The sequence below is a fragment of the Cupressus sempervirens genome, chromosome 6, assembly GCF_028749045.1.
Source record: "Cupressus sempervirens isolate cs-2001-9-10 chromosome 6, ASM2874904v1, whole genome shotgun sequence".
Taxonomy (NCBI): domain Eukaryota; kingdom Viridiplantae; phylum Streptophyta; class Pinopsida; order Cupressales; family Cupressaceae; genus Cupressus; species Cupressus sempervirens.
Window position 1 is genome coordinate 291819856 of NC_143123.1, and position 20704 is coordinate 291840559.

Sequence of the window (20704 nt, forward strand, 5' to 3'; positions counted from 1 at the left end):
CTCATAGGTGTTCTAGAGATCACTTCAGATGTTCTTGAATTTTGGTTCATCAATATTAAATTTTAGAGGAAACACAAGTAGCTATCTCAAGTTCAGATTGATATTTCAAAGCACCTTTTCCTTTTTGCTATAGATATATTTCATTATGTATTTCAGCTTGAAATTCAAAGCCAGTGGCTATTATTTGACTGTTATGTTCAATGCAGACAGTGAAGCTGGAGGATATATTGGCTGAACGAGGGGCCTGTGGTGTTGGATTTATTGCTAACTTACGGAATATTCCTTCTCATAGCATAATACAAGATGCACTCACGGCACTTGGTTGTATGGAACATCGTGGGGGATGTAGTGCAGACAATGACTCAGGTGATGGTGCTGGGATAATGACCAGAATTCCATGGTCTTTATTAAATGATTGGTTCAACAAGCAGGGTCTTCCTTCTTTAGATGAAGTCAAGACAGGGGTGGGAATGGTATTTCTTCCTAGAGAAGAACAGGATAATCAAGCAGCCAAAGCAAGTGAGTCAATATATTTCGCTCAAATAAAATATTTAAGTCATTCTTCAAAATATTTGTCTATCAAAGAAGTTTCTTTTAAATGTTACAACCCCCAAAATGGAACCCGAAAGTTTTAATACTTATCACATATAGTGCAATTCATGTGAAACATTGAACAATTACAATCTCATGTATAATAAATGTTAATTTTACAAACATGATAAGCGGATATAAGTAAATTAAAATTTCAATTAAAATTGTAGAGCTTAGTACACAATAAATTAGCTAATTTGTAATTTAATTTTCAATGCTTAGGAACAAATTTGTACAAACTATTGTAATTTAACTTGTCTAAGAAACAATGTTCAGTATTCTTGTTGAAGTTCTAATTCCTTTTTAAGAAAAGTTAAATTAGCTAGTAAATATGGTAAAGCTATTCATTAAATTTATATGGGGAAACTCCCTGACAGCTAGCTAATAAGCATAATTTATGAGCACGCAGTGTACAATGTGTAGGAGGAGGTTTTGCATTAGATTTAAATTACTGATTTGAGTGTTTTTGCCCTAGATGCAAGCACCAAATGTCAACAGTCAAAACTTGTACCAAGATTTTCACATTTAAAAGAAAATAATCTCAAACACAGGTGAATAACTCCAACCTCTAACTAGATAAAGTCAACTGTAATGCCCCCTTTTCGGCTATCTCCGAAAGTTGGCATAATTACCTAATCCTCTCACACTTCTCTTTCAGATGCTTACACTTAAACAAGGTTAATAGTGATTATACGAGTTGCCAACTATATTTTCTGAGATGCAATCTGATGGAGCCCTATTTTTTGACAAAATTAAGTATCTCCATTTATGATGTTAAAGACATGAAAAGAAGTAATCATGGAAGTCAAATATCATTAGAAGATGGGTATGAAGAATCCTAGACTAAGTCTCAAGGAATGAAGCGGCATTTATTAGTATATAAGGTTGAGATAAAGTTCCCAATCTTAATGAATTGGTCTGATGAAATTCTTTTCTCAGAAGTCTGTTTTGTTCCAGCCTAGATGTCTATATGGTTCTTTACTGCAAATACATACTGGGCTTGCAACAGGTTCATATCCAGGTTCCAGACTCGTAAATTCTTGAATTACTGCTGTATTTTCCTCACACGAAATGCTTCAGCTCCTTATTCTTTGGCAGATTTGAGACATGGCCAATCATAACTAAAATATTCTGAAACATAATCATTCTCTCTACTTAAGTCTCACAGAATATTACTTTTGATTCCCAACAAGAAGCCATGATATGATTAAAGCGTTGCTCCCTCAAACAGATAAGAATCGTCAGAGTATTTTGGATTGAGAACTAATTACAAAAGGCATTGAGGCATAAATAAAACATTCAAAGCATCCATTCATAAAGCCAGGAACAAAGATGAGTTTGTAAAAGAAGTGATAACAGAGGCATTTGCAACTCCCAATCTGAAGGCTAAATTTGTTGACAAATTTCTGTTTGAAAGGATATAATACTTCTCAATTGATCAAGATTCAACTGCAGATAAGATCATTTGTAACCAAACTGTTACTTTACATATGTTAATGTGCCAAACAAAATCACAGAGATATCAACACTAAACACGATTTGCTCAGAAAAAGGAATTAATTCTGGTGGAGTTCATTACACCTACAGGTTGGAACGCATATGAGAAATCATACTGTATATGCAGAGAAACACTAACCATATGTGTGGTCAATGGCATCAAAGCAGTATAAGGAGAATATACAAACATGAAATGAGAACGGATGTATTGAAATAGACGGAGTACCATAATAAATATATCGCATATGGAAAAGGATCCGCATATTAATATGGTTGCATTGACAACAAGCCTCGGGCCATATCAACAAGAAGGGACCGATGACAAGTCAAATACTTCAGAAGTATGCTCAGATGGAGTCAGGATTACGTCGTGCTCGGTTGATGCAAATAACAATTGGATGCTTATGCAACTGCCTTATTCCCGTGATTTTAAACACATAGATATAAACTCTAATGCCAATACTCTACATCAGGGGAGCGGTCATTCTCCGGGCAGATATATACATTCCAGAGATAAAATGGTGAATGATTGTTGTAGCGAGTAAATATAGAAAGTCACAAATTTAAGCATCGACGCCATCACTTTTTAATGGAAAAATAAATTTTCACATTCCTGAACGAAGACCGCATAGATGGCGTTATGTTTGTCATGGAAACAGGTGCGTGTGAAAGAAATAAGGACGGAAATAATGAAGTCGGGCATGTGAATACTTCCAGATAGCATGCGTCAGAATCAGTTTACTAGCATAAACGACGGAAGAAGCAACTTCTCTGTCTTCCTCGAGAGTAAATAAATTCTCCTTGTGTGCCTGAAATAATACTTGTGAGAGAGAAAACTAGAGCCATATCGAGCAACTCATACATGTCAAAATTGGATGGCACATCCAACCTGGGTATAATCTAAGAGCCACGTGAACAGAGGAATTCATTTGTGTTTTAAAATAAACTCAAACACCATACGAAACTCATAGAGATTCAACCGATACCTTCAAATTGAAGTTTGAAAGAGACGATGTGTGTCGAGCCCTTACTAAGCAAATAAAATAAGTATTAATCACCTGTTAAAGCAAAATGACGAGAGGAGTTTATAATTTTGCAAATAAAACAATTTTCCAAAGGGTATTTGATTATTTTCATATTATGAAAAGACACTTCATTTCAAAAGGACATCTTGTATATAAAAGGATAATACATTATTTACCGAAGACATATTCGACTTTCGAAAAAAGATACAAGAAGAAATAATTTACTTGTAAGGAGGATTAAAGAGCTTAAATATGACTGTAATATAAATTCATTTATTTTATGACTAATATAAATTCATTTGTTTTATTTTAATAATAAAATAAATGGTCTTTTGTTTATTTATATTGAAGGCATGGAGATTTAAATTGTGCATGATTCTTCTTTTTATAATCATTTTTAAATTTTCTAAATAATTTAAATATTAGATAAGTGGACACGGTCATTTAACATCTTGAATGTGATCATCATAGATATAGTGAAATATTGAATTGTTTCTGTATCTGTATCCAGTTTATCTTCTTACTAGAAGAGTTAAAGTTCAATCTGGACTAATTTAAGAGTGCATACATATTTGGTCTGTCGCATCTTTGATTATTAAATTGTTGACAGTATAAGTACATAAATTTTTATAAAGTTGTACGCGATAATCTTCATTGAGGTCGACTCTATTGCTTGGATGAGCAGAGGTACTGGTCTTTTTATTATTGAAGTCAGAAATCTATAACTTCCTTCTTACAAGCCTCAAATTCATTAATAAAAAAACCTTATACAAAACATTCAATTATTTCAAATATATAATGTCCTCGTCATATAATAAATGTATTTAATTAAACTTTGTAACGGGTCGATTGATTTAATATATCTCAGACCCATTTTTATTTTTGTTTCCATAGTTTGTGCCACCATTGGCTATCTTTGTACACCTTTGGAAAGTTTCCTGATGGGTATTTAAGCACAGCTTGTAGGTAGTTTGTAGGCATGCTTTTGGATTATTTCTCTGTACTGCGAATTGTTGTTGGGAGTTCTCTGTAATTTGCCATTTCGGAGGTGAAAGATCTTCCTTATTTGGCTCGTGTGGTTTCGGTGGGATTCAACCCTCACCCTATTTCGTTGTTGCATTTAATTCTTCGCTCATATCTAGCAAATTGGAGCACCATCTTTCGGCAATTATTATTCGCATTGTGTGGTTTTTTCATCAAGATCTATTGTGTTTGTGTATGAACGAAATTGTATTTTGTTTTGGTCTCCAATACCTATTCGTGTGGCCTCTTGTCATTCTTCGTGCTGCTCATATCCTATACCGTACGGTCTTGTGTTGCCCCTCTAGGAAATCTCTGTAAGACCTTGGTTGCATCATCGTACAACTCTGTTGTCATCCCTGTACAGCCTTGGTTGCATCAACGCACAACCTTATTGTCATCACCATACAGCCTGGTTTTCATCACTGTACGACCTGCTTGCACACATCATTCAACCCAACGTACGGCCATTTTGATTTCCCCCGCCCTCTGTACGGTCTTTGCACCACCTTGCATGTATGGATGTCCACCGCAAGGACCATACAGTCCACCATACGGGTTTCTCCATGCCGTACAACCTTCACTTCCCTGGTGTATGACACATCTCCAACCATCATTTCGTAAGACACTGTACGATCCCCATCTCGTCTGCTCTGTTCCAATTTGGTGTTCGTACTCCAAATTCCAATTGTTTTGTGCTATTCTTCAGAATCTTGTATGACTATTAGGATTGTTAAGCACCGTTGCGTGGTCGGTACACTACAAAATACTCAGTATTCAGTTTCATTTTGATTGAATTCGAGGACTATGCCAACCGAAGAATACACCAAAGCTTAAATTTGCTATAGAAAAGTCTTGAATCAGGTAGTCAGTGTTTGAGGTGAAGGTCTACTCGCCTGGGTGTAGTGGAGCCTGAAGTGCAGGGGAATCAAAGTGATTTTTGTTTGTTAGCCAGAATTAATTGCAGAATCCTATCGGAGAAGTGGCATGCTCTTGAATTTCTAATTTGCTAAGTTGCATGGGTACCTCCCCCCCCGGACCTGTAGAAGTTCGAACTGGTTCGAAGTTTAGGTTCGGTTCGAACTTGGTTCGACTAGGGTTCCATTTTTTCCCTGTTATTTCGATCTGGTCCTAACCAAGTTCAAACTTGGGTTAACTAGTTCAAAAAAATTGAGCCAAGTTTGAATCTAGTTTACTCCACATGCTTTTTGGGTCCCGTGGACGACAAAAAAGTGTTTTTTTTGCAAAATTTATAAAGTTATTGGCATCTACAACCCTAAAAGGTTGTTACGAAATGCTTTTGATGGGCTCTCATTGTCATATTTTGTGGCCTCTCATTGTCATTTTTTGAAAAATTTGATGCCAACAACATTGTTGCTATTGCTGATCCCATTGGCCTTAGCTCTATTGTTGAGTTAACCAGTGCCAGAGAAGAAGAAAATGAAGAAGGAGAAGAAGATGAATATGAAGAAGAAGATAAAGACAAAAAAAATTAGAATATTAACAGATTTTTTTTTCCATTAGTTGAACAATGAATGTGAAACAATGATACTTGAACTTGATGCTACAATTTATTTTTAATGTTTTGAATTTTTGATGTTGAACTATATGATGGTATGAGCACTATAACTATATGATGATAAGATCGCTATAATTACAAGTTTATTGTGTTTTTGTTATTTAAATGTGTTTATGCTACTATGTTACATTCTTATTTTAACTCATATATATATATATATATATATATATATATATATATATATATATATATATATATATATATATATATATATATATATATAAACATATATTTTTAATAATTTTTATATGTTTTGTACTAGCAAACCCAAACGAACACAAACCCCTTTCCAAAATTTTGATGAATTTGAGAACCAGTTCTCAAACTTCGAACTTGGAACCGAACCCGAACTGATAACTTGGGCTAATCTGTAGTTTTGGGAACCAACGCAATCAAATTTCTGCTCATGTACAAATGATTTGAGGATACACCTATTATGTCTGTTTATTAACCATTCACAAGCAACCTGAATATAATCTATTTCCCAAATGAGTAGATAGTTTGGCTGTCTTGGAAGCTAAGTGTTGGGTTTAATAGTTAGATGAAGTAATAGTCACTGAGTACTACTCTTTTACCAAGTGAATTCTTATTTATTTCCTAAGCTAACTATAATATTGTCTATTCCCTTTTGAGTCAATGTTGAGTGGAATGTAGTGCCGAGAATACTGGCTTGTGTTTTTTATCTCCCTATTGCTTTGCCACTGCCACCACTGACAGTAATGTATTGTGTTTTGTTATGTCTTGCCACGACCGATGGCGTATTCACTGATGTGTATGCTGCAGACGATACATATAAATTCCAATGGTCCTTCTTGATCAATGGCTGTAAATGAATTGCAGGTGTTGACTCCTTCAGTAGATTATATAGATGGGTATTGAAGTATATCTTTTGAATGATATCCTTTGCACATTCCGACCTTTCAACTACAATGCTATTAATTACGAGTTTGTCATCGGTTGTTCACAAAACTTGTGACATGCTCTCTTGTTGGTTCTATGATTGGTTCCATATTATCATGATTGCCGAGAATATTATTTTCCATATATTATCTGTGATGTCGTTTCTGTTGTAAGCTTATGTGCTTGCAACTTTATAAGCCAAATAAGCAATTTAGTATTGCATTGGAAAAATTGAATTAAGGAGTAAATGTATTTAAGTTTCCAAATTCCTCATTTATATAATTCGCAAACTATACATGGTATTAATCACTTTATATAATCCATTTTTTTCTGATGTGTGATTGGATAGTTTATATTTCTATCTTCAATAATGATATCCGTTCCTTTTCATCTTTCCTATTCTCCTCTCGATCAATCTTAGATGGTCTGAATCCAAACTGTCGATACCAGCATTAATCCCCTGAAGACCGCTTTGACGTGTCTGCAGATGAATCATTCATATGAAGTGTTGCTGAATTGTATGATAGTTGTCTTAGTGATTCAAATCCTTCTTTTTCTGCCTTCATTATTAGTGATTATGGTCTGAGATACTCGCGGAAATGTGGACTTGTATGTTCGCGGATTCCTTCCTCCTTATTTGTTTTCTCTTGCATCCTTTTTTAACCATACTTGATTTATTTTATTTATTTATTCCATTGCTTAATAAGATGTGTTTTGTTCCATTACTTGGTTTATGTTTTTTTAATATATAATAATTAATAACTCTTGGATTCACAATGAATATTTTAAATACATATTTGACATGAATTTGTTCTTTTAAATATTGATAAGATAATTAATAATTCTATCAAGATTTTTATATTTAGATTATCACTAAGCGTTCTAATTATATCATGTTTCGATTCAATTAACAATATGAATTTCTTTCATATATATTAATTACAAATATCATTTCAATTGTCTTATGTTATCTGCAAATTATTATTATTATATTAATAAATAAAATATTATATAACTTGTAGCAATTGTTTTTTTACATATATTATATTATTTATTCATTTAATTAATTAATTTAATAGTATTTTATTATATAATTTTTATCAAAATTCTATTTGAACTGGAACATAACAGTCCGCTCTTCCTCAAATTGCTTGTTCTCAAGAAAATTTTCAATTAATCTAAGTTGCTACTGGTGCACAATTTTGTTCTCGTCTTCCTAAAATGACAATTTAATGTGGGGTTAGAAATGCAATAGATTTACAAATATAAACTTATCAAATTTGAAAATATATCATGATAGTGTTTAATTTTAAATGTTAAGAACAATTCAAAAGATAGGGCTGTTAGAATATATAGTGCTCTAATATAACTAAGAGTGGGGGGGGGCGGTGAATTAGTTATCCAACTATTGTCACAATTATCAACTTTAATAAAACTTAACCATGTGAACAATATAATTAGAAACCATAACAAGATACCCAATACACAATAACACCAGATATGTTAACCAGGGAAACCCTTGATCAGAGGGAAAACCACGGTGGGGATGGTACCCACAAGATGATGTACTGAATATAAGTATTCCTTATTTGAGGATGGAGCTTGTTAGGAGTCTATAATAACATTCAGTACATATTAGTCCCTGTTAGGAGATTTTGAATCCCTATTAGGAGATTCCAACCCTGTTAGGAGTTGTGCCAACCCTGTCAGGAGTTGTAAAAGACAGATGGACCCACTGTCCAAACAACTTCAGAGCCAAGACCAATGAACCCATTGCCCAAATGATCTTTGTATTATTCCTTGCAGAATAATAGAATTGTACTGTATTGCTCCTTCCTCTTCCCCTGTCTTGTCAACCAGACCTTTGCTCCTTCTGATCTTGTTACCATATCACAAACCTTGCATCCAATAACCCCTTGGATCGCTTATTCGCATTCACCAAACACTACTCGTTTTCACACTTTCTTGATTACTTCGAATTCAATACTTTATCACACTTACTTACAAATAAGGAAAATGTCTTTCCTTTATACCATATCTTCAAAATAATTCCTTGAGTCGGCCTTGAAGCTTTCCCAATTAATTATAATAAGATAATTAATTCGTAGTTACAATAGCATTGTTGGCTCATGGTCTATACAACTTCTCACACGTGCGATACTAGGGCTTGTGCACTTTCTGACGTCACCATCAGACTGTCCTCGATCACTAGATTATATCTCTGCTAGAAGATATAATAGGATCATCAAAAACTACTTTCCATGCACTCTGTCTCTGCACTGCTCTCTCTAAATCACTTATAGCTTCCGTACATCTTCGATTTAGACTCTGCGCATTTAACATCGTAATTAGGACATAGAGTAAAACATGTCCTTAACTGCGCTTCACCTGTACATCAAAACTCGGTTCGTACAAGTATGATCTTTGTCTACTATTCTGCTAGTCTTCAGAGAATTACTGCTATGTTGACATTAGTGACAAACACAATCATGAATGCAACATGTCAATACTGTCCAATGCTTAGGATACTCCCCCAAAAGAATAACATCAACATTCATGCTAACAATCTCCCTCTTTGACATTGATGACAACATAGATGAAAAACATCTAAGTTCCAAGAATACCAAACAATACTCTACTGCTGCTACTTTTGTTCTCATCTTTTCAAATTCTCTTCATCAATCAAATTTGAAATCCTCTGGAACACTACTTTGTTCTGTATCTTCATGCAGTATATTTCCCCCTAGAGATATTTATGAATCTTTTTAAATCTCTCTAATAACTATCTCTCCTCCATACATAGGAGATGTTTTTCATGCATTCTCTCCCCCATTGACATCAATGTCAAAGACTTCATTATGTCAATTTACTGCTTCAAGTCTTCAACCAGTTCAAGTGTCCAAAGACACTGTTTAATACCAAATACCAAGAGTCCTCAATGACTCTGCTCATCATAGATACTCCCCCATACAGGAAGCATCAACATTAAGTCTTGTCAAACAATAGTGCTTTGTACCACTGGACTGATGTAATCTCTACATCATCTACTCTGAAGTAGGCAGGGGTATAACCGCAAGCATTTGTTGTTGTGCCTTTTCTATGTTGTTTTGTCTGGATCATTTTTAGGTATTGATTTGTTTGATTCTATGTACTCTTCCAACTCCATTTCTCTAAGTACCACCATTACTTGAATTTTCCATGATGAAAATTTTGATGCCCCCTCAAGTCTATCCTCTAATCTTACATGATTAACCATTTTGAAATTGAGGATAAAATTCTACTATGATAAATTTGATATTTTAATTTTAATTCTGTAGAATAGAATTCCCTATCAGGATGGCTCTGATACCATGTAAAATTAGGATCTCTAATAGAGACACAAACTATTATTACAAATTGAATTGGTTCATACTTACCAATCTTATAGTATATATAATGTGCTGTTCTGATTGCGCAGATCTTTCAAAACTGAACAGTAATGAAGAATGATCGAACACAATTTGCTGAATATCCTTGTTTGCAGGAGAGAGTGATCACTGAGTCTGAGCATGCCTTGTGAGTGATATCAAACTACATTGATTGCTCCATGTTAAATATGTAAAGTGTCATGTCCCCATAGAGACATGACTCTAGGTGGCCAAAGGCCACGTAGGGTCATGTCCCTACGTGGACATAATGTTTGACCATAACATAACCAATCATCATTCGGTGTATAAACAAATACATTCAGATTGCTTCTCAACCAATAATCATTCGGTGGTATTAACAAATACATTCAAGAAGCCCGATAACATAATTGTCTCTTCTTATGATAAGAGCCCAATTAATTAAGTAATGTCATATATATATATATATATATATATGTATGTATGTATGTATGTATGTATGTATGTATGTATGTATACTATCAATCCTGATAGCAATATCACAATTTGACTAGCTGTGGAAATTATCTCCTACTTATCAATTGATGAGCTTAAGGGGCTTTCTAATAAATGGTTCATAAGGCAGAACACTTGGTGAAGGTTTTGCAAATGGGGTTGCAAGCTTTGGGTTTAACCATGGAGGAAACTCCCTAGTTAAGTGCGCTCAGGCTGGAGTAGTACTGGGATGGGTGACCTTCTGGGAAGTCTCAGTGCTTCACCCCTGTGAGCATCACCTAGATCCAATGAGTGCTAAGTGTTCCATTTATTCTCATGAGAGATGGATTCATGTTGAATCACTACTCATGAAATATGGGTCAATGAGTTTGACTAAAAAATCACACAGTTAAATCCTGATAGCAATATCACAATTTGACTAGCTGTGGAAATTATCTCCTACTTATCAATTGATGAGCTTAAGGGGCTTTCTAATAAATGGTTCATAAGGCACAACACTTGGTGAAGGCTTTGCAAATGGGGTTGCAAGCTTTGGGTTTAACCATGGAGGAAACTCCGTAGTTAAGCGCACTCAAGCTGGAGTAGTACTGGGATGGATGACCTCCTGGAAAGTCTTGGTGCTTCACCCCTGTGAGCATCACCTAGATCCAATGAGTGCTAAGTGTTCCATTTATTCTCATGAGAGATGGATTCATGTTGAATCACTACTCATGAAATATGGGTCAATGAGTTTGACTCAAAAATCACAGTTAAATCCTGATAGCAATATCACAATTTGACTAGTTGTGGAAATTATCTCCTACTTACAAATATAATATTTCAGAATAGGGCATAGATTAGTTCCAACCTGATAAAATTGCAGCAGTATTGCTGATATGAAAGATTACAGATATATTTTATCAACTTTTACATCGATAATGTAGAGAAGCTACTGCTTGGCATTGGAAATCCACTAGCATAAAGAGGTTGACCTTATTTCCTCCTTAAAAGACTCCACAATCAGCATGCAGAAATAATAGAACAGGATAGGAGCATATTACCTTTGCACAACACAAAATATATTTTATGAATACTTAATTGACAAACATGATAGGTGTTTACAGAAATTGGCTCCTTTTTCTCTTCAGTTCCCAACAATCAAGCCGTCCAAGCTCACCCACTCCTTGCACCAGAAATACACTTTCACTCTGCTTGAATGTGCTCAAGCTGTAGTTATAGTTATCTCTGTCAAAATGAGATAGTCCCACAATCTAAATCTTCACGCAGCAACAAAATCCCTTGCAATGAATACCAAAAGCCTCAATTCAAAGCCTTCAAGTGTCCAACTTGCAGATTATCCCACGCTTGACAAAAGATAGATTAAGACATTAAACCTTCAAAAAACTTCCATTGTTTACTATATCTCCATACACCAAATTGAATAACCAACATTAATGTCAACATGCAAAATAGCATAAGAATATCTCTTTGGCCGTAGACGAACAAGCAAGGTTTACACCAAGGTTGACAGAGATGGGGGTGCTTGGGTAACTTCGAAGACATGTATGGGTACGGTATTTTTTTAAAATAGGAGATGGGGGGTACTTTGAGTATGTCAATATTTTTAACTAAAGTTTAATGTTTTATAGAAAATCTGAAAATATAATGACATTGAATTTTCAAAACAAGAGCTGTGATAAAATTTGCTGTCAAACATTAACTTTGAAGATTAAGTACACTGATTGAAATGTCATACAATCATTGTATCAAAGTTTCTAATTGATTAGTGATTACACTTTGAAATAAGCTTGATAAACAGTACGCTGATATGCAAACAAAGACTAGAACAAAAATCAGAAATCTTAATCAAGCTCCTTAGCTATGATGCCCTCCTCCGAGTGCCCAATGAGTACCCGATACTTGAGTATGTGTACCAGTACTGCATTCCAAGGGTATCAGTAGGAGTACCCATGCAACATAGGTTTACAATTTGTTGTCCAAGAAAGCAATGTAATTTGAGATATGAAGATAAAACCCCCAACAATTGGCTAGGGAAAACAGTTCCACTTCCACAAACAGCAACCCCTAGGGGTTTTTGTCTTAAGGGTTCCCAGCTTCTCAAGAAACTTTCTGAATTCAAATGTAAGAAAATACCGAAGGCTATCTCAAATGAGCCCCACAATGCTCTTTTATAACAATCTGAATTGCTTCTAGAAATACTTTTCATTTCCCTGCACTTCTAAATATTTGATTTAGCCCAAGGAAAATAAAGCAACTTTATTAAGTCTTCCAAAATAATTACTATCACTTTCAAAAACTTATTAGATTAATCATATAATATTAACCATATAATAAGCTTGTTGGAGGATATTAAATAATTAAATTAATGAATTCCCCTTTTCTCGACTTTAGTATATGAAAATTAAATAGACTGCGTCTTCCCAGATTACTTTGTGGAAAGGGACATTACAAAGTTCGATCTCATGCAAAGTGCTATGCACCATTATTGGGGTGTTTGGTGCGTTTATGGAAGATAGATGTTCTTGGTGTTACCGTGAGTACTTACTAGATGTTTTGGTGTAGGGTAGGTAGGCCATTAAAGTCTTACAACATATATTGCAGGCCATGAGAATAGCCTAGACATTACCACAGGAACCTTTTTGGCAGATCCTTATGATTCATTTTACTTCAGTAAGGCAACATTCATGACATTTGAATTTTTGCAATACTCCATTGCTGACAGGTTGTAGCATTGCAATATTGGTTGCTTCAAATCTACAAATTATCTCTTTAAATATGTATAAATTGTAGTTATATATGAATGAACTGGAAAATTTAGCATAAAACTATAGAGGGAAACATTACAACTGTGTTAATGGACCAGTTTCTTCCAGATTGTAGAATTTTTTGGTTTGAACTTTGAGCCATGATAACTTATCTTCACAGCCATTATCATTAGCCTTGGTAATGACAAGAAATACACGTTAAGCTAGGTAGTGGTGTACGAACATAGCTTTAACAAGGTTATCAAACATTTCATTGATTCATTTTTTACAAAGAGGTCAAATTATGGTACATTGCGTTGTATCCCAAATTGATTAGATTACAAGTCAATTTCAGAAAATTGAATGAAGTCTGTTTTTGAAAATCCATTTCAAGGTTATTTGGGGATAAGCATTGGGAATAGGAACAATGGATGGATATTTGCGTTCTTGTCCTTAAAATATCATGGGGATGAGGACTGCATGAGAAATCCCAGGGATACACCCCCATGAATCATAAATAGTCACCCAATCATTCTCTTATTCTTGGTTGATTCTATTTGTAGTGTAACTCTCTACTTTGTTCATTTGCTATGTTTCTGGATTCGATTGTATAACTTTTTTTTTGCATGAACATTTTGGATCACTCTCTACTCTGTTTCTTCTCTGAGTTATCAAATTCTAATAATTTATTTTTTCTTTAATGTTCTTCCATCTTATCTCATCCACTGATTTCTATTTTTTTTTAAATTCTATTTCTCAAAGATCTCCATCACTAAAGATGGTAGACAATTTTAGTTATTATTGTCTAACAATTCTTTATTTTTGCATAAATTCTGATAAATAAATTTGTTTTCATTTATTCATCTTCTATTTAGTCTATTTTTATTAATTGGAATCCAACTTTATCTTCTATTTATTTAAAATATTCACAAGAGCAATTGGATTATATTAATTTACTTTAGTTCATTTAAAGAGATAGGAATATTCTATGAACCAGGACCAAGTGCTTGCCATTTTATAACCAAGGCCTATTTCCAACCTCCTCCACAATATTTACCTGAAACATCATCAACAATCATTACATCTATAAATCCTGTTTCACATAATAAAATTCACGTAACACAATAATAATCAGTTCAACTGAATATTTTATTACACGTTTGATTGGTTGCACACAATATATGCCAGCACAGAAATAATCATTGAATCCACACAGTATCCAATGTACAAAACAATAATAATCTGTTAAGCAATATCTACATTTAAATCACATTAGGACAGGACAAAGTAATAACAAAGCAAAGAGGTTGATAATTCAGGATGTTACATTGATCTCCTATATTGCAGTACAGTTAATCTTAAGGCTGCAAGAAAGTTAATATATTTGTGTACAGAATTAATACAATAGGTGTTTGTACAAACACAACACTGATCATACCAAGTACATAAGATGATAAGACACTTTGCAACGGAGAATACAAAGGACATAGATTGATGCTTTTCTTTGTTAAGTTGTTTATGAAATTCTTATTGCATTTGTGAATGCTTGTTGTCTTTTCTAACATACCTTTATTGCATATTTTGTGTTTTTTCATTAAAGACTTTTGTGATTGCAGTTATGAACAATATTTTTCAAAAGGAGGGTTTGGAGGTGCTCGGATGGAGGTCTGTACCTGTCAATGCTTTAGTGGTAGGTTACTATGCAAAAGAAACCTTGCCAAGCATTGAACAGGTATTTGTGAAAGTGGCGAAAGAGAATACAACTGAGGATATTGAAAGGGAATTGTACATTTCCCGTAAACTAATTGAAAAGGCGGCAGAAATTGAAGACTGGGGAAATCAGCTTTACTTTTGCTCTTTCTCCAATCAAACGATTGTTTATAAAGGGATGCTTAGATCAGAGGTTCTTGGACAATTTTATCTAGATCTTCAGAATAAGTTATATATCTCATCTTTTGCTATTTATCATAGGCGATACAGCACAAATACCAGTCCTAGATGGCCTCTGGCACAGCCAATGAGATTCCTTGGGCATAATGGAGAGATTAACACAATACAGGTTTGCAATTCATTCCTCCAGCAGAACTATTCTTCACGTAGGAGGTTTATTTACTCTTTCTACATAATTGCTCATTTTGAAAAACCTGCAACTGTTCTACCATTTGTTTTAACTTTTCAAGATTATATTTTGTGTTTGCTGTTGTTAAAATCATGCTGATTCTTTTAGGGAAATTTGAACTGGATGCGGTCACGTGAGGCCTCTATAAAGGCTCCTGTTTGGCGTGGGCGTGAAAGTGAGATTTGCCCATATGGCAATGCAAAGGCATCAGATTCAGCTAATCTTGATAGTGTGGCGGAAGTATGAACTTTGGCTTCATTCATGTGGATATATGTTTATCTAAACATTTGTTTCTCAATTAAAAATGAGGACATTGATTGATATTCGCTTGTTGATAACTGTCTCTCACTTGGTCAAAATTTATCATTTACCAAGCGTGTTTACTATTGTTTTGTTTGGTTTTCTGCCAAAATAAATTACTATTGCTTCTTTCAGGTATAGTCTTGATTGTAAATCTGAGGTTGGTATCTGCATATTAATCTTTTGTTTACTGGGAATGCTTGTACAATTGTGGCCTTGTTTTGACTATTATTTTTTTATTGTATTAGCCCTAATTTTGTAATATGTGGAAAATGCAGTTGTTGATAAGAAGTGGTCGCAGCCCTGAGGAGGCACTTATGATTCTTGTTCCTGAGGCATACAAGAAGCATCCAACATTGGCAATTAAGTATCCTGAGGCAAGTAGTTTGTTATCTTCCTAGGCATGAAATGATCTACATGCTTAAAATTTTAGCCATTTCAAGTTTTTTTTTGTGCATTAATCATCTATAGGGGGCTTTTGGGTATCTTACAGTCACTAATTGCAAATTTTCCTCTTATGACTGTCTAAGTTGCTGAATCATGGGACTTTTCCAGGTGATTCTGGGTATGAAACGTACCAGAATCAGATTCAGAAATGAATCTCCTGTGGGTACATATTTGGGATTTTTGTCTATAAATGCTGAAATGTTTAGTGATTCTAGTCCGGTCTCTTAGATATTTTTAAGACCTAGACTGCTGATTAGCAAACTCTGGACTATCATGAGATTCTAGCTTGATCTTTTTGATACAGAAACCTGAATTTAAATTAGAAAGAAATGTTTCAAAATTTGAAGTTTCTAATGGTTTTGTTTAGTATATGTATTGGTATATGACATTCTAAACATAATATTTTTTTTAGCTGCATATTATACACACACATATACATATGCATACATACAGACATTATTTGTATGAACATGCCAAAAATGTATGCATCCCCGCAAAAATATTTCTTCTGTACTGCCGTTTCATACCAACGTATGTGTACCTACTCCCATTCCTGATATGGAAACTTAGATGACTGTAATATAGACCATTGCCATTCAGGTTATAATATTCTTGTCATCCTTTTACTTCAAATGTGTTGCATTTCCTGGTTGTTTCGTCTTGATTTAGAGTTTTAAGTTCAACATCATAAATGATCAATCCCATTCTTTTTATATCGTGCAAATTTAATTGTCTCATAGGTGGTTGATTTCTATGAATATTACAAAGGACAAATGGAAACCTGGGATGGACCAGCATTACTTTTGTTCAGGTGATCCATGATACAAAATCCCCATGAACAGAGGGAAAAATCCCCTAACTTATTCTATTTCATTAGATGGTTATATGTTGAACTTTTACCTTTAACATTGTCAATTTCTAGGAATTTCGATGATACTCACATGCATTTTCCTTTATTCTTCTTACTAAAATTAAATCTCCTGTGTTATTTTATTTCTGTTTTAATGGTCACTTCTAGATATTTAAATATCCTGTATAATAGATTCTTTCTATTATTTATATGTTTCTTTTCTTTCTAGAAACTCTCTAAGATCAATTCGTTCTTTGTTATTTAATCATCCAATATTTTACCAAATTACTTGTGTAATATGGTATCCAAGCTAAATATTTTTTCAAAAAATTTCTAATTTCTTTATGAAATTATTAGTTATTAATTTTTTCAAAATTCTCGGCATTCAAAAGTTTATCATTATGATTTTTTGTGGCTCTGGATCATGGCTTTTCTGCTGTACGTTTTTTTCCCTTGCTAGTAGGAATACACAGCTTTTGGTGGTTGTATTCTTGCATTCCTGGAGGGTTTCTTGAATCATGACCTATTATTTCATCTCAAAGTCGCTGTTTTTCTAAAAAATGTGTTTTTTCAGACGCCATTTTTTACAGATGTCGGCCCTCTTTTCTCTTATTTCTGAGTGCCGTGTTTTTCCATGCCATGCAACCTCCAGCTCTCTATATCTATGTTTTTCTCTTCATACAAGAGCTTCTCCTGCATTCGATGAGTGTCTAACATTCATCTGTGCCTCATGTTTTTTCCTTGTGGCTATGCAACCCACAACAATCCCTTTTTTCTGTTTTTCATGGTCTTTTGTGCATTTAGAGCACCCGGGGCCCCTTTCTTCTACTCGTGACAGAAGTAGCGACCATTTTTCGCTGCTAACAGCTTGTTTTTTCTGCCCATAGTTTTGGGCTCATCTGGTTCTTTCATGGTTGCATAGGGCTTCTGCATCTTTTGAATAGGGTTTTGCCCCTTCAGATCAAATCGAAATTTTATTTTTCATATAGATTCTTAATGGATTTTTCAAAACTTCAATTGGTTGCCTTCAGATTTTTCTGCATGTCTCGGTCTACATGCCTGAAATTTTGTGCCAGCTAATGGGAGACAGCCTTAAACTTATCCAACATTATTCTCATGGGAGAATTCAGCATAGTGTAGGTAAACTGTTCAATAGGAGAGCATAAGCTCTGTTGGATGTAGTAAAATTTCTAGTCTGATCTATGTGAACTATCACCAGGTTTCTGTTGTAACAGAAGGAAAAGAAACAAGACCATTGACAAAAAAATAGATTGGGCTAATGTGAACCTATCTTATCTATCTTATTTGATAATTGGTCCATATTGTTAAGTGTTCAATCACAAAAACCAGCAGCTCAGTTCTTCTTGCTTCGAGTTCAGTAGTATGTGGCTACTCTAGGTAGGGATCCACAATTTTTTTTAATAATCTTGGCACAAACTAGCTCAAGGTTATGGTCTGTTTTCAAATTGTCTAAAAACAAAAGTTCTGTAAAAGCAAATTGAAAAACTGGAATAAGAAGACTTTTGGAAATATATACAAAGGAATCAGGGATATTCAGCATCAGTTGGGGAGTGCCCAAGTTCAGATTTGGGAAACAGCTATTAAAAGAGCTCGGTCTTTCCCATAACAAGGAAGTTTTCTACGAGAGACAAAGAACTTAAATGAAATGGTTCAATCGAGGAGACGACATCTAAAAATAATTCCACAGCTCTATGCTCAAATCAGTAGTGAAGATCAGGGGTTGAGGATTATGATCGATTATCCCTTCTTCCTTTTTATCCTCTCAGGAAGGCAATATGCTAAATGCTTCAACTTCATATTACCACAGCAAGCTTATATCAAGATTCAAGATAGCTGGCTACCAGAGCTTGTTGGACAGCTTATTCTAGGCTTCTTAAATATAAACCTGAAATGCACTTTAAGCTGATGAAGATTATCGTTTGAAACTTGTCACAGAGGCCAAACTACAATCATGTCTTCTTCTCCAGGAAAGACAAACCACTGGGGCCTGACAAAGTCACTGACATATTCTTTCCAGAATTTTGGAACATGATCAAAATTTTCACCTTTCAGAGGGAATTTTTGGGATAAAACTTTCGTTTTTGCATTCTTTTCTCATTGTCAGTTCAATTTCTGTCATAACAACAATCTAATTCCAAGTTTAACACTGACGCAGGGGACGTTGGGATGAGAAAAAAAGGGCCTCAATTTGGGGATGGTGGTGGGGGGCTGGGGATTGGGGGTGGGGGTAGTGGGTTGGTGGGGAGGGGTGCTGCATACTACACATATATAGAACATGAAATGCTAGCTATGAAATGATGTTTCAGTATAACATATCAAATTGAAATACTTGCACATACAAAAATTACAACACGAACCAGAACCATTGAACATTCAACACAATAACATAGTACATACCCAATAGTAACATTCTTATATCAAGATTCAAATAGAAATCCAAACTATCAGCAAATAGGATTTATATTAATGGAAAACTTAATTAAAGGATTGAGCTGTAGTATTTCCAGTTGTCTTATTGAAGCCTAGACCATTCGTCATTTTGTTTCCAAATATTTTACTTTGATCAAAGCCTTTGAAAAGAAAAACTGTGGAAAAAACTATTTTCTAGAAATTTCAAGTTTTGACAGATATAAGACAAACGCATTCAAAAAATTTAATGGCCAAGAATAAAAGTTCACATTAAATTTGCAAACTCCCTTGGTAAAAGAGCAATAAACAAGAAATAAAACACTAACCTAAAATTGAAAAAGAAAAAATTTCAATTTGATAAATAGAGGAGAGATGCAAGAGGATGGTAAAGAATGTCCTATCTACTACTTCTGTCACTTTGATGTTCTTGTTGTTTACTTAGTATCTGAAGGCTATCTATCATTGGCTATGATACAGATCTGTTGATTTCCATGTATTTTGACATGATATGAATAGAGTTGATATTCATAATGATAAAGATGATTACAGTGAGTAGCATCATGCATGATATGAGTCATGATCAATATCAAAATGAGTACAAAGTCATGTCAAAATTACAAAATGTAGTGATGTGAAGCCTCTGATCATCACCCAAGCCAAAGTAATGATCACTGGAACCACTGGACTCCTTAAGCTCAAGTTCCGCAAAAGGAACACTGTCCCACTCTACATCTCTTTTTGATGCAATCTCATCCTCATCAATATGAGACAAATCCTCTGGCTCTACATCCCATCGTGCTGCTAGGCTCTCTTTGTACATGCGTGTCTTGCGATCTACGTTGTGCAAGACACTATGTACAACAACTAGCTTCTCCGCTCTGATAGAGGTAAGTTTGTTCCTCTTAATAGAGTGAATGTAGCACCCAAGCACACAAACATCCAATTAGAGGTAAGTTTGTTTCTCTTAATAGAGTGGATGAAGCACCCAAGTACCCAAGCACCCAAGAACCCAAGCGGTGTGGCAACAATGTGGCTGTGATGGGGCTGCTTGGGTGCACCAAGTACTCATCCCAGGTACTCCTGGGTTTTGGGCCAGGTGCGTGTCCCTGGATTTCATTGAGTAATTCCTCAACATGTCACTGTCATTTGAAATTGCAAGTAGTACAGTAGTTTGGTGTCGTTAATTTTCATTCAAAATAGAAGAATGAATGGACCAGTACATCAAACCTTCTTATATAAGTGCTGCAAGTTTATGCCTTGTGGTATGTTAAGATGCAGACTGTTTGAATGCTGGGATCATTTGTTTTTCTACTGTTTTTAG

At 34.6% G+C, this 20704-nt stretch overlaps 1 protein-coding gene across 1 annotated transcript in view; it reads left to right on the plus strand.

The window, feature by feature from the left end:
* Positions 1 to 20704, plus strand: part of LOC149552360 (ferredoxin-dependent glutamate synthase, chloroplastic-like) — a 290054-nt gene that overhangs the window by 19140 nt on the left and 250210 nt on the right. Inside the window, exons 2-6 of the mRNA XM_089787902.1 lie at positions 207 to 519; positions 14854 to 15296; positions 15465 to 15596; positions 15935 to 16033; positions 16844 to 16914. Of these exons, the coding sequence (XP_089644028.1) occupies positions 207 to 519; positions 14854 to 15296; positions 15465 to 15596; positions 15935 to 16033; positions 16844 to 16914 (1058 nt within the window). The remainder of the gene's footprint in view (positions 1 to 206; positions 520 to 14853; positions 15297 to 15464; positions 15597 to 15934; positions 16034 to 16843; positions 16915 to 20704) is intronic.